The following is a 14352-nucleotide window of genomic DNA, read 5'->3' on the forward strand; positions in this document are numbered from 1 at the left end:
TGAGGTCAACGTCAACTTCGTGCTACCATTGCACAATAACAATGATGGTGGGGTGCCCTCTAATTGCAAAGACATAATAGAGTAAAGTCACAGTGTTAAAGCCTAGTGACAATAGAGTGCCTTTACTGGGTACAATGAAGTTACAATGGGGTATAATCAAAGTGTATTAGTAACAGTTCGGTGTTATTGCATTATCACTCGAACAGTTTGATTATATATCAAGCATGTTCACTTCGTCCACGGTCACTAGGGAGCTTCTTGCACAATCAAAACGCAAAAATATGTAATAATAATTGGGTGTTATTGCATTCTCACTCAAACACTTTGATCATATCAGTCTCGTTCACCTAGTCGATGGGGACTATGTAGTTTCTTAGTCAACTACTGTTGGATTAAATTCAAAGATGGCCAACATTCTAAACAATAAACACAAATTTTAATTTTTAATGTAATTTTCTTATACTGCCACTCATCGTATATTCCTTCTTATTATTATTTTTTTCTGTTATTTATCCACATATATATCGTTTGAAAATGTTTTGTTTTGTTCTCGAAATATTAGAGCATTTGAAAGAGAACATTATATATATGCATGAGGGAGAAATGCTTTATGAACCCATCTCATTGTGTTATGTATTTTTAATTGGAAAGTGGCTTTGTGCGCATGATAGCATGCATGTGAATCTTGAATTTTTTTTGTTTTTTTTTTTTAAATTGAAAAATAAAGTACCACTATATTTATATTTAAATTCTAGCTCTAGATATTAAATAAATATATAAATGCGAGTAGGATAACGCTCTAATAAACACTTATAGAGCCGTTGGGGAAGAGCCACTGTTCTTCCTCCCCTCTCCCCACTTCTCTTCTTCCCTTCTCCTCTTTCCCTATTTTCAGGGACAAAAGGTTTTCTCTATTTGTTTTTGTTTTGTTATGATTTTCCTCCACCCATCACAGGCGGCTGCGTTTCGACGTAAGCTTATCATTTCTCTTTTATGAGAGTTTTATTTGTATTGTTATGGCTTGTTTTTTTCAAGCTTTATCTCTTTTTGATTATTTTGCGTTTGTAATCTTAGTTGGGATGCCTATGCCAGTGTTTCTAAAATCATGCGTGATTAGTCGAAGCTCACTAGATTGTCGTAATTTTGATATTAGATTGCTTTGTTATTGCAATGGCCATTTGTGGCTAATTTGCATTGGCCCTTTGTGTCTAGTAACTTTATACTAAATTATGAATGCAATTATAAAATTTTCCAACAACAAATATTTCCAATAAACAAGTTTTATTTGGACCAGTACACGACATTGTTTGTTCATTTTAGCTGCTTGGTTGTGCGATTTCAACCAACGATTGATATTTGATAAGTTTTTTTTTTTTTTTTAAATAATAATTACTGGCAAAGAACATGTCGAACAGAAATCAAGGATCTTAAATATACAGAATCTAATTTATAAAGTATCTCAAAAAACTTAAATTATAGAGTTATCAAAATGCAAACTAACTCCCTAAAAGACTAGGAAATGAGAGAGACTAGAAGTATACTAAATTGACTACAACTGCTCAACAGGATCAGTTGCAAGTCCAAAATCAAAGGGAAATAGAGGATCATAATGAGCATCGCCAACATTCATAGGGAGCTGGTCCACTGTCTTGAACCAAGTTCTAGGCAGCTTCCCACTGAATCCATAATCACCAAACAAAACATCGCTAACTCCTTGTCCTTCAGTTCCAGGTAGCCATGCAGCCACAAGAGCATCCATGGACGAAACGTAAGGCTCAATGACAACAGGACGGCCAGAGACGACGACAACAACGCACTTCACTGCGCCGCAGACGTTGGTGATGGTCTGGGGACCCGGCTCTGCAATTGTCAAGTTCAAACTATCCCCCTTGGTCTCGGCGTAGGGTTGCTCTCCAACCACAACAATGGCGTAGGAGAAGTTGTTGGACTTGAGAAAATCGGCATCAGGGTTTTCACTGAACACAATTTCTGTGCTGGGATCAACTGCAGCTGTGATGGCACTGAGGATAGTGGTTCCTGAACACAAAGTACAGTAATTAAGTTAATTGAGAGAAATTGTGGTTGAGTTAAATTAAGCACAAATTCACAACAATCAAGAATATATGCAACGGAATTGTAGCTCAAGTGGTTCTCAAATCTCGCTTGTATCAAGAAAGAAAAAAAAGACGTTAAGAAGATACCAACCAGCTGTGTAGTTGTTGCCACTAACTCCTTGCCAAGTGAGACTCCAACCACCACATTGATAGCCCAAGTTGTTGGCATGGGTTCCAGCGACTAGTATCCTTTTTGTCTTCTTAGGGAGTGGTAGGACTGGTGTATCTGCATTTTCTCCATTCTTCAACAGGACAAGTGACTTCCTCACTGCTTCTCTTGCCAAATCTCTATGAGCCTGCATGTTATATATAACATACATATATATATATATATATAAGATATTTTATGAATTGCTTTAATTACTCATATTTTAGAAGATTTAGTATAAGAGATCAAATTAGTGACCTGGCTTCCAAGCTTGTCAACAAAGCTCTCATCTGCCAAAGGGTTCTCAAACAGACCCATCACGAACTTGACTCTCAGAATTCTCCTAACTGCGTCGTCGATACGGCTCATGGGGATACGTTTGTTGTTGACATGGTCGGTTACAATGCCAATGAACTCGGTATGATTGAAGGGAACCATGACCTAAACAACACCAACAAGCAGTTTCAATATCAGAAAAATGAACCCCTTTAAATATTAATACTAATATTCTGTACTGATAACATCAATCACATAACCAAGATAGCAACTAATTACCATGTCAATGCCAGCTTGAACACCAGCAAGAACCGCTTCTGGGTAATTCGAATGGAGCGGATAGTTAATTTTGTCGATACCCTGCCAGTCGGAGATGACAAAGCCCTGAAATTTGAACAATGACAAGGTTAGTCCTGCTAATTCATTCATGTCCCGGTAACGAATAATTTGAATTTTGAACCAACTAATTTACAGTTTGATTGTTTTACCCTGAACTTAAGGGTGTCCTTGAGAAATTTGGTGACAAGCTCATGGTTGGCATGCATCTTCTCTCCGTTCAAACTTGAGTAAGAGACCATGATAGTGGACACACCCTTGATGATAGAATGGTAGTAAGCAGGCATGTGAATGCTCAACAATCCATGCCTATCAATCACAGTGTTGTTCTCATTTATACCCCTGGTTGTGCCACCATCTCCAACAAAGTGCTTTGCACAGGCTGCTACCTTATCCCTATATCACAAATAAAAGGTTTTCGAGATAAGAAAAGAGAAACTGGAAGTACTAGGATCAGTTGATTTTTTTTGTAATCGAACACGATGACTAAAAACATCTTCGAAATCGTCACAACATTATTTTTCTGAGCACTTACTTTCCACCCACATAAGGAACGCCCTTCCGGGAACCAGCTGGAAGTTCCCCTTGCAATCCAAGTATGACATCGGTCATTTGTATTACGACTGCAGGATCTTCGCTGTAGCTCTCGTAGCACCTACCCCATCTCGGATCTCTGCAGACCTATTGTACATTAAGGTTTAAGATTGTTAATCAGTGATCAGTATTAAAAGAATATATATCACACTCAAAAACTGTTCAATTATTGGATATATAGCATACCGCAATGCATGGTGCAAACGCATAATTAATGCCAGTAGCTCTAACTTCAAGTGCAGTTGCAGCACCAATCTTCTTCACAAGTTCCGGATCCCTGGAAGATATTGGAAAATTTTCATACAAATTAATCAAAGTTACCACTGTGTATGTCAAATACTTTTATCAAAAAAGGCCAGGGAATGAAGAATAATGGTTCAAGTTAATAATCATATCTTTCATGTATTATCTGTTTTTAATCCTGTTTAATATATCTTTCAGAGAATCACTTATTACCTGGTGGCTCCAAGTCCAACATTATGTGGGAAAATAGTGGCCTTATAAACGTTGTTGTGCCCATGAACAGCATCAATGCCATAAATCATAGGGATCCCAAGCCGGCTTGAAAGTGCACCCTTTTGAAACTCATTGAACATGTTGATCCAATCCTGTGGACTAGCCTGCTCACGCGGCACACTCCCTCCGCCACTCAAAACACTGCCTAATGAGAAGTCCCTCATGATCTCAGCTGTGACATTGGCACGGTCAAGCTGCGTCATCTGTCCGATCTTTTCTTCGAGCGTCATTCGACCCATCACGTCCTTAATTCGCCTATTTAGCGGCTGCTTAGGGTCCTTGTATGCCATGTATTCTGCTCCTGCTTGTGCCATGGCTCCCCAGTAGCATAACCATAGAAGTCCTACTAAGAGGACTGATGAACTTGGTCTTACCATCATTGAAATCTAGACCTGCACAAAAAATCATAATATTAGCTAAATTGCTCATACTATTGTCAAAATAAAAATCCTAAACAAGAAAAAAAAAAACACAGAAACAATGTGAATTCAGAGAATGCACAGACCTTTTCAATAGAGAAAGAGATACCAATGTAAGACTGGCTGAAGAATTGAGTGTATTTATAATGTAGGTGAGTATTTAAATTGGGTTTTACTTGAATATCTGGACAGAAGTAGAGATATCGTAGGATAAGAACCAAAAACTAAAGTCGTATCCGATCTGACTTGTAGAGATTCTGTGGAAAATTTTTAGTTTAATTCTAAGTTTGTCTTGCAGTTTTAGGAAATCATAACAAACTATAATAGTAATAATGGGTTGATCCATCTTTCAATCGAATTTGGTTTAAGAAGATCTATCCATATGGAACTTTACTCACTAGGATATGTTGCGGAAAATAATTATGCAAATACATAGACAATTCTGAAAACAATACTTACACGTGTTCATTATCAACTATTACCAGACAATGCGCGATATAAATAAAAAAACAAAGAAAAGAAAGTGTACAAACGTCAAATTAGTAAGGCATCTAAATGCGTCATGCTTTGGATGTATAATTGCTATAATTCTAGAGTGCTGCTATTTCCACCTCCATGTCCTATTCCTCACCCACTTTATTTTCAAAATTTTAAAGACAAATTTACTCTTTTGTAAAATTACTTTCAAGGACCATTGTTATAACCATACTTTTAAATCTTTACTTTTAAATCATTTAAAGAATTTTAAACCAAAAAATAAAGTAAAATAATATAAAGAAATAACAGTTTTTTATAAATAAATAAAAATTATCTCCCGTCCTCGATCACCTCCTCCCAGCATGACTTACCCAGCTCCCAATCACCATGTCCACCGATCCTTCCCTCTTCCTCCCATCACCTACAAACCCAACCCCATTACCGGTCATCTCTCTCCCTCTCTCCGACGCAGCGCAACTCCACCCTAATGTTACTAATGTATGACCAACAAAAGAAGGCATCCAACCCTTGCTTCCTCAATTGCTACCTTATAGATGAATAGGCTTCCGTTCTTATCAACCAGAAGCCCACATAAAACCCAAACGTAAATTTCAGTCCCTTTTGCACTCAACAATACTGACAAAATAGGATTTTGATGGGAATAACATCCCAAGAACTCAAGACTCCCTGTTAGTTCGTTATTAAGTTCCATACTGTTCTTATATATATATATATATATATATATATATATTTTGTAATTGCAAATATGGAAATACAATTAAAGGGTATTTTTGGAATAATGGTGGGTGGAAAGATAAGTTTGTGTTTTTTCAGGTGGGTGAGAAGATAAGATGGGTGGGAAAATAGAACAGGGAGTGGAAATAGCAACACTCTAATTCTATGGAGTTTTACCATATAAGGACAAATAGGAAGGCACTAATACAAAATGGTCCGACACCCTTTTAACATTTTGTCTTGTGTGAAGGACTTTTTTTTAAATCATTTTTTGTAATTCTATTGGTATATTAGGTAGCGAACATAAACGTCTTCTTTCCTCAATGATTTCCTTATTATGTTATAACTTGTTCTTACTTCTTTATTCATCTTACAGTACATTATAGATTGTGCATATTATATGTTCTTTTCTTATATTATATATGGTTTTCAGCTTTTCTTAATATTATCATTGAAATCTAGATGCATAAATCATTAGGCTCCATTTGGTGGGCTGGATTGGATTGGTTAGGATTGGGCTTGGAGTGTTAGACTAGCGAAATGTATTTGTTATTTCCCTCTTAAATAGTGAGTGATTTTATAGGTGATTATTCAGTGCCTACTTCTGTATTTGGGTTGGCTATTTAAATATTTCCTGATTTCAAAAAAAATATTCGAATTTAATTAACAGAGAGTGGAACATAAAGGTGCTGCTACTGCGGTGTACCAATTCATTCTTTTATTTATTTAATTTTTTTCACTTAAAGGGATTATATGTGAATAGGGTTATCAGTGAAAGGAAAATTAGCAATAGATTATTCATAAAAAAATACATATATAAATATAAAGAAAAAGAAGTTGGCAGTAGGCCAAAAAAGTAATAAAAAGACGGAAATACTTTTAAATTTATAGAGAACTTTACAGAATGTCCTAAAATAGTCAAAGAGAATTCAATTCATTAGTTCGTCTCATCTTCTTTTCCTTGAGGGGTCGTTTGGTACGGGGGACTGTCATGGACTAGATTAAATATTGGTACTGTCTTGGATTGGGTTGGCCTAGCATAAGTTGGATAACACTTGTACAGCGTTTGCAATTGGTGTATGTTTGATTAGACTATGACTATTTTATTTTATTTTTTTGAAAAGTAAGATGTAACACCCCGACTCCAGATTAAAGGTTTATTTTAATCGATTTAATTAAAATTACGAATTTACCCTTGGGGTAGGGGTAAATTGGTCACTTTCTTCTTCGGAAGGATTTTGGGACCGTGGATGGTATTTTTGGGTAGGTGGTACCGAGACGAATTCGTAGACAGGCGGTAGGCTTGAATCGGAGTTGTAACGAAAAAGTTACGGGCAAAATACTTCCAGTGGCAAACTTGTAATTATTTCAAAAAGTTTGGTAAAAATCAGATTTTCACCTCAGCTCTCTCCCTCTCGCGCGCGACACTCTCTCTCCTCAGTCTCTCTCTCTCCCCGACGTCAACTCTCTCTCTCTCCTCAGTTCGCGCAGCTCCGGCCACGGCAGGACCCGAGACCGGTCCCGATCGATCCGCCTCGACCGTCCCGATCAAGCCTAGGCCGTTTTCCCCGTCGGAAACCACGAACTCCGGCCGCGAGCTCGACTAGTTCGAACCAGAGCTTGCTCGCCGTCGCGCCGTCGCCTCTGCCGCCCAAACTCGGTGATTGAGGTATGGTTTCTCCTCCTTTTTACGAGTTCTAGCTGATGTTGGTATAGGTTTGGATCGATTGTGAGTGTAGAAACCGATTAGAAAACCTAGGGTTTGGGCCGAATTTCAAACTGAAATTCCGGCCAGTTGCCGCCCGAATTGGGCCTCCCCGTAGTTGAAGAAAGTGATCCTGACCTCGAGTAGAAGCTAGGGTAGGAAGGGTGACCTCGGGTGTGGAGTTTTTCCGTCGCCGGAAATTACTCTGCACACCCACGCGCTGCCGGCGCGTGTGGCGGCGCGTGGGCGAGTCTGGTGAGGCTGCATTGTAACCCGATGAGATCCTTAGGTTGTCACGAGCGCGTAGGAATTCGCGGATCTCAATTCGGATGTCGTTTGACTATCGAACGGATTTTCGCATATTGTGCGTTATCCGGGTTCGATAGGTTTCGACCGTTAGATCTTTCTCGAAGTAAAGTATGTTGTTCTAGGAATTCCTAGGACCGTATGGGACTTCACGGATTATGAATCGGAACCCCGGATGTTCCGATTCAAAAATGCAAAGTTTGCGGGTTAGCGATAACCGTAAAAAAATTGTGAACGATTCCTAAACCTGTAATCGGACCTTAGGATACCTCCTTCACTGTGCACGTATGGGGAATTTGGGGATTTAATCATTTAATTGGTAATTTCCGCTTAGACGTGATTTTTATACCAATTAACGGTTCGTATCTCGAAATAGGTGTTTCGACTGCACGTACTCAGCAGGCAGGACCCTCACGTGGTCAGGCAGCGTGGGACTATCTGTGAGTGGACTTTGTTTTAATCATATGCATGGTTTTAATTGATGAAAGTTTCTGCATAATGTTTTAATGGTTTATGGAATATATATATTATATTCTTGAAATGATTTTTGTTGGTCGGGTTGACTATATATATATATCGAGTTTGGCATTCTTGGGTTTTGAGAGTGTCTTTGTGTGGATATTGGGGAGGTATATTTATATATTCACTATAGATGAGATATTGGGGTAGTTGGAGGTTGTTGTGGAAGAGTGTGGTTTTAGAGAGAAGTCGGGTGATTACACTACGTAAGTACCTTCCCTAGTTACTAGTCTCACTCGCGGCGTTGGATGTTCCGGCGTGTGAGACACTTTCCATATGCTGCGTTGGATGTTCCGGCATGTGGAAAGACTTATTATAGAGTTTAGGGTCATCACCATGGCGTTGGATGTTCCGGTGTGTGATGACCCAGTCTGCGCGCGTAGGACATAGTTTGGAAGCTACACATGGCGTTGGATGTTCCGGTGTGGGAGCTTTGGAGTTTCGTTCCCCGGTTGGACCGCTCATCCCTAGACGCAGGATAGCACCTAGAAATCCTGCGGACTAGTTAAACGATCCCCCAGTTGGATTGTTTTCCCGGTACCTAGGTGGTGTGCTGAGTTTATCGTATAGTTATTTATATATATATATATATTTATTTATACAAGTATCTTTATACGGGTATGTATGGTTGAGTGGGTAAGGAAGTTAGTGGTTTGAAAGGAGTGGTAAGTTTGAGAGAGTGGGGTTCCTTTTTAAAGGAGGTAACTGGTATTTTCTGAAATGTTTTTAATGAATTAAGTTTTGGGTAATTATTTATTGAATTGTGAACCTGCATGTCTTGAGCATTATTTTTACATGGTGGGGTTATTATATTGTTTTAACTGCAATTTGGTTTTTGTCCACTCACATATTTTCTGTTTTGCGCCCCCCAGCCAGTAGTCGCTCCAGGAAGCGTGCAAGTGGTGTACGAAGTTCGATCTGTGCATCTTTCTAGTTAGGAACTGAGTAATTTCTTCTACTCAACTGTACTTGTAATCTAAATTCAGTAGATGCTCTGTATCGCCCTGATAGATTTTACTTGTGAGGCCGGAGGCCACTTTAGTGACTTGTAAAATTGTGAAAGCATGCTGTTGGTTGGGATTTTTAATTACTGTGTGTTGCAGGTGAAGTAAATTTTGTTGGGATTGCTTAGTTTACAGGGGAGACTCTGCCAAATTTTTGGTAGAAAGTCTCGAGTTTTAATTTAGTGGGCCCGGCATCGGGATGATGTCGGAACAAAGACGGGGTCCGCTCCGATTTCCGGGAAATTCCGGGGCGGGTCCTGTCAGCTTGGTATCAGAGCATTAGGTTCATTTTCCTTCGACTATTGCACTTTTGCTGCATTGTTGATCTAATGATTTCATGATTTCTTTGTGTAGAATCATGTCAGCTCGCAGAGCTAGAACAAGAGGCCGCGGTCAGAGATGGGGGCCGAATCCTCCACCTCCATCTCCGTCACCCCCTCCTTCACCACCAGTACCTTCGCCTCCACCATCCCCACCTGCGGGAGATAATGCTTTGGATATGAGACATGTGCTCAGCCAGTTTACTCGCACAATGGCTACAGCCTTACGGGGAAGGCGCGGTACAGAAAGTTCTGAAATTAAAAGAGTTAAAGAACTTGGGGCAAAGGAATTTGTGGGCAGTACTGACCCAGCAGAAGCAGAATTATGGATTACTGATGTGGAAAGAATTTTTGAGGTTTTGGAATGTCCAGCTGAGGATAGAGTCCGCTTGGCTACCTTTCTACTCAAGGGCAATGCTTATCATTGGTGGAAGGCAGTAAAAAGAGGTTATGAAAATCCTGCTGCTATAAATTGGGAAGAATTTCAGCGAATCTTTTCAGAGCAGTTTTACCCACCTTCTTATAGACATGCAAAGAAGTCAGAGTTTCTGTATCTGAAATAGGGGTCTATGTCAGTAATGGAATATGAACACAAGTTTAATGAGTTGTCCAGATTTGCTCCAGAGTTGGTTGCCACCGAAGAGGACAGATGCAGACGATTTGAGGAAGGTTTGTGGTGGGAAATTCAGGCAGTGGTTACTGCTAACATTTATCCAAATATGAGGGTGTTGGCTCAGGCAGCTGAAAGGGTGTCAAGGAAACTTGGTGGAAATGTGGGTAGGCGCCGTAGGGATACACCAGGAGTTGGTGGGCCCAGTCAGGGTCCATCAAAGAGGGGAGGATCTAGTTCCAGTTCTGCTAGCGGTGGATGGTCAGGAGGACGGGGATCTAGTTCTAGTAGTGGAAGATCTGGTTCTCGTCCGGCTTGGACTCAGTATTCAGGGCCACAGTCTACAGCTAGTACTGCCAGGACTCCTTCCAGGCACACTGGGGTGACATGTTTTAATTGTGGACAAGTTGGGCATATTGCAAAGGATTGTACCAGCTATACTCAGGGAGGTGGACCGAGTCAGAGTAGTAGCCTGACATGCTACTTTTGTGGACAAGTGGGGCATACTAAGAGAAGCTGCCCAATTATACTCCAGACTAACACAGCGATTCAAGGAACTGGAGCCCAGCAGGGGCAAGGTAGTATGGGTCAGAATCAGAATCAAGGTGGTGTCTCTTCCTCTGCAGCAGGGTCATCCAGTAGCAGGGCACCGTCATCCTCTAGAGGCAGAAGTGGTGGGCAGGCAAAGGGTCAACCTGGGCGTTCCACTACTCAGGCCCGAGTGTTCTCTATGACTCAGCAAGAAGCTTATGCTACTCCAGACGTGATTACTGGTATGATTCCAATTTTTGGTTATCTTGCACGTGTTCTAATTGACCCGGGGGCCACACACTCCTTTGTAGCACATAGTTTCTTACCGTATATCAGTATTAGACCCATACCTATAATAGGAAGATTTAGTATTTCCCTACCTACGGGAGAAGTCTTGTTTGCAGATCGGGTATTCAGAAATTGTTTTGTCCAAGTAGATGATGCATGGTTGGAAGCGGATTTAATTCCTTTAGACTTGGTGGATTTGGATATTATATTGGGGATGGATTGGCTAGAGAAGCATCATGCATCAGTGGATTGTTTCCGGAAGGAAGTAACGCTTCGGAGTCCAGGGCAACCTAAAGTTATCTTCCGTGGGGAGCGTAGAGTTCTCCCTACTTGTCTTATTTCTGCCATCACAGCCAAGAAGTTGCTCAAGAAGGGATGTGAGGGGTATTTGGCACATATTATTGATACTCGAGAGATCCCTTTAAATCTGGAAGATATTCCTGTTGTGTGTGATTTCCCTGATATCTTTCCAGATGATCTCCCTGGTTTACCCCCTGAAAGGGAAATCGAGTTCACTATTGAACTTCTTCCGAGCACCAACCCTATTTATCAAACCCCTTATAGAATGGCGCCAGCTGAACTTCGGGAGTTGAAGATTCAATTACAGGAGTTGGTAGATCTTGGGTTCATCAGACCCAGTGTCTCACCGTGGGGTGCACCTGTGTTATTTGTAAGGAAGAAAGATGGGACCATGAGGTTATGTATTGATTACCGGCAGTTGAATAAGGTGACGATACGTAACCGGTATCCTTTGCCGCGGATTGATGATCGATTTGATCAGTTGAAGGGTGCTAAGTATTTTTCTAAGATCGATCTGAGATCAGGATACCACCAGTTGAGGATCAGGGAAGAGGATATTCCTAAGACCGCGTTCAGAACACGGTATGGACATTATGAATTCCTGGTGATGCCGTTTGGACTGACGAATGCCCCAGCAGCGTTTATGGATCTCATGAACAGAGTGTTCCGACCATACTTGGATCACTTTGTGATTGTGTTCATAGACGATATCTTGGTTTATTCCCAGACTTTGGAAGGGCATAAGAAGCATCTGAGGTTAGTATTGAGAACTTTGAGAAGGAAGCAGCTTTATGCGAAATTTAGTAAGTGTCAGTTCTGGCTGGACAGAGTGATATTTCTAGGACATGTAATTTCAGCTGAGGGGATTTATGTGGATCCACAGAAAGTTGAAGCTATTGTGAATTGGGTACAACCCACAAGTGTGACAGAGATACAGAGTTTTTTGGGTTTGGCAGGCTACTATCGTCGATTTGTGGAAGGGTTCGCTTCGATAGCAGCACCTCTCACCCGGTTGACAAGGAAGGATGTTGCATTTGAGTGGACAGAAGAATGTGAGCAGAGTTTTCAGGAATTAAAGAAGCGATTAACCACCGCACCTGTTTTGGCTCTTCCGGATAATGCAGGAAACTTTGTGATCTATAGTGATGCATCTTTGCAAGGTTTGGGATGTGTTCTGATGCAACATGATCGGGTGATTGCTTATGCCTCGAGGCAACTCAAGAAACATGAGCAGAATTATCCGGTTCATGATTTAGAACTTGCCGCAGTAGTGTTCGCTCTCAAGATTTGGCGACATTATTTGTATGGTGAGACGTGTCAGATTTTCACTGATCATAAAAGCCTCAAGTACTTTTTCACTCAAAGGGAGCTTAATATGAGACAACGGCGTTGGTTGGAATTGATAAAGGATTACGACTGCACGATTGAGTATCATCCAGGCCGAGCTAATGTGGTTGCAGATGCATTAAGTAGGAAGACTACTGGAAGTTTGACTCATTTGAGAACAGCATATCTTCCGTTATTGGTGGAACTGCGGAAGGATGGTGTGGAGTTGGAAATGACACAACAGGGTGGACTACTTGCTAGTTTGCATGTGAGACCTATTTTGGTGGAGCGAATAATTGTAGCCCAATTAGAAGACCCAACACTTTGTAGAATAAGGGGAGAAGTAGAAAATGGTTCACGGAAAGATTATGCAATAAGGGGAGATGGGGCGTTGGTAACAGGAACTCGCATCTGTGTACCTAAGAATGATTATCTGAAAAGAGAAATCCTGGAGGAAGCTCACTGTTCCACTTACACTATGCATCCAGGAAGTACCAAGATGTATCGAACCCTACGGGAATATTACTCATGGCCGCATATGAAGGGAGACATTGCCAAGTATGTAAGTAGATGCTTGATTTGTCAACAAGTGAAAGCGGAGCGACAGAAACCTTCAGGGCTTATGCAACCACTTCCAATCCCTGAATGGAAGTGGGAACGCATTACCATGGATTTTGTTTTCAAGCTCCCACGTACTTCTAAGGGACATGATGGAATTTGGGTGATTGTGGATAGACTCACCAAGTCAGCCCATTTCTTACCCATCAAGGAAACTTATTCTCTGACGAGGTTGGCAAAACTTTTTGTGGATGAGATTGTGAGGTTACATGGAGCACCTGTGTCCATTGTATCGGACAGGGATGCCCGATTCACTTCCCGATTCTGGAAGTGTCTGCAGGAAGCCATGGGTACTAGGTTGCAGTTTAGCACAGCTTTTCACCCACAAACTGATGGACAATCAGAAAGAACTATTCAGACTTTGGAGGATATGTTGAGGTCATGTGTGCTGCAAATGAAAGNATTCACTTCCCGATTCTGGAAGTGTTTGCAGGAGGCCATGGGTACTAGGTTGCAGTTCAGCACAGCTTTTCACCCACAAACTGATGGACAATCAGAAAGAACGATCCAGACTTTGGAGGATATGTTGAGGTCATGTGTGCCGCAAATGAAAGATTCATGGGATACTCACCTTGCCTTGGTGGAATTTGCGTACAACAACAGTTATCAGGCGAGTATAAGGATGGCTCCTTATGAGGCATTATATGGGAGACAATGTAGGACTCCTATTTGTTGGAATGAAGTGGGAGATAAGAAGTTGGAAAAAGTGGATAGTATCCGTGCAACAACCGAAAAGGTGAAGATGATCAAAGAGAAGCTGAAGATCGCACAGGACCGACAGAAGAGTTATGCAGATAATAGGTCCAAAGATCTTGAATTTGCAGTTGGGGATTGGGTGTTTCTGAAGTTATCTCCTTGGAAGGGTGTGATGAGATTCGGAAAACGGGGGAAGTTAAGCCCTCGTTATATTGGACCCTATGAGATTATTGAACGCATCGGACCGGTTGCTTATAGACTTGCATTACCTGCAGAACTCTCTCGAGTGCATGATGTATTTCATGTGTCTATGCTTCGGAAGAATATGTCCGACCCTTCTCATATTTTGGAACATCAACCTGTGGAGTTAGAAGAAGATTTGTCATATGAAGAGCAGCCTGTGCAAATCCTGGATAGGAAAGAGCAAATGTTGCGCTCTAGATCCATTCCAGTAGTGAAGGTTCTGTGGAGAAGTCAAACCGTGGAAGAAGCTACATGGGAACCGGAGGCACAA

At 41.0% G+C, this 14352-nt stretch overlaps 1 protein-coding gene and 1 long non-coding RNA gene across 2 annotated transcripts; one reads left to right on the forward strand and one right to left on the reverse strand.

The window, feature by feature from the left end:
- Positions 1-1549: 1549 nt before the first annotated feature.
- LOC117631141 (beta-glucosidase BoGH3B-like) lies at positions 1550-4361 on the reverse strand. Its single transcript, XM_034364119.1, has 8 exons — positions 3925-4361; positions 3655-3745; positions 3410-3555; positions 3027-3270; positions 2818-2922; positions 2521-2703; positions 2206-2410; positions 1550-2037 (listed from the first exon to the last, which is right to left on the reverse strand). The coding sequence occupies exons 1-8, from the start codon at positions 4359-4361 to the stop codon at positions 1550-1552; spliced, it is 1899 nt and encodes a 632-aa protein (XP_034220010.1).
- Positions 4362-8026: 3665 nt separating this feature from the next.
- On the forward strand, positions 8027-9229 carry LOC117631142. Its single transcript, XR_004586293.1, has 2 exons — positions 8027-8066; positions 9018-9229. It is a non-coding gene; the product is annotated as an uncharacterized LOC117631142 (long non-coding RNA).
- Positions 9230-14352: the final 5123 nt, after the last annotated feature.

This window comes from Prunus dulcis, chromosome 6 (assembly GCF_902201215.1).
Source record: "Prunus dulcis chromosome 6, ALMONDv2, whole genome shotgun sequence".
Classification (NCBI taxonomy): Eukaryota; Viridiplantae; Streptophyta; class Magnoliopsida; order Rosales; family Rosaceae; genus Prunus; species Prunus dulcis.

What these genes read in the sequence shown, in the direction of transcription:
- LOC117631141 (XM_034364119.1), bottom strand. Translation starts at nt 4,361, where the DNA reads ATGGTAAGACCAAGTTCATCAGTCCTCTTAGTAGGACTTCTATGGTTA. An exon ending in GTTCCTTATGTGGGTGGAAA is followed by an intron (nt 3,271 to 3,409) that starts GTAAGTGCTCAG and finishes TTTGTGATATAG; the next exon opens with GGATAAGGTAGCAGCCTGTG. An exon ending in TTCAAGCTGGCATTGACATG is followed by an intron (nt 2,704 to 2,817) that starts GTAATTAGTTGC and finishes GGTGTTGTTTAG; the next exon opens with GTCATGGTTCCCTTCAATCA.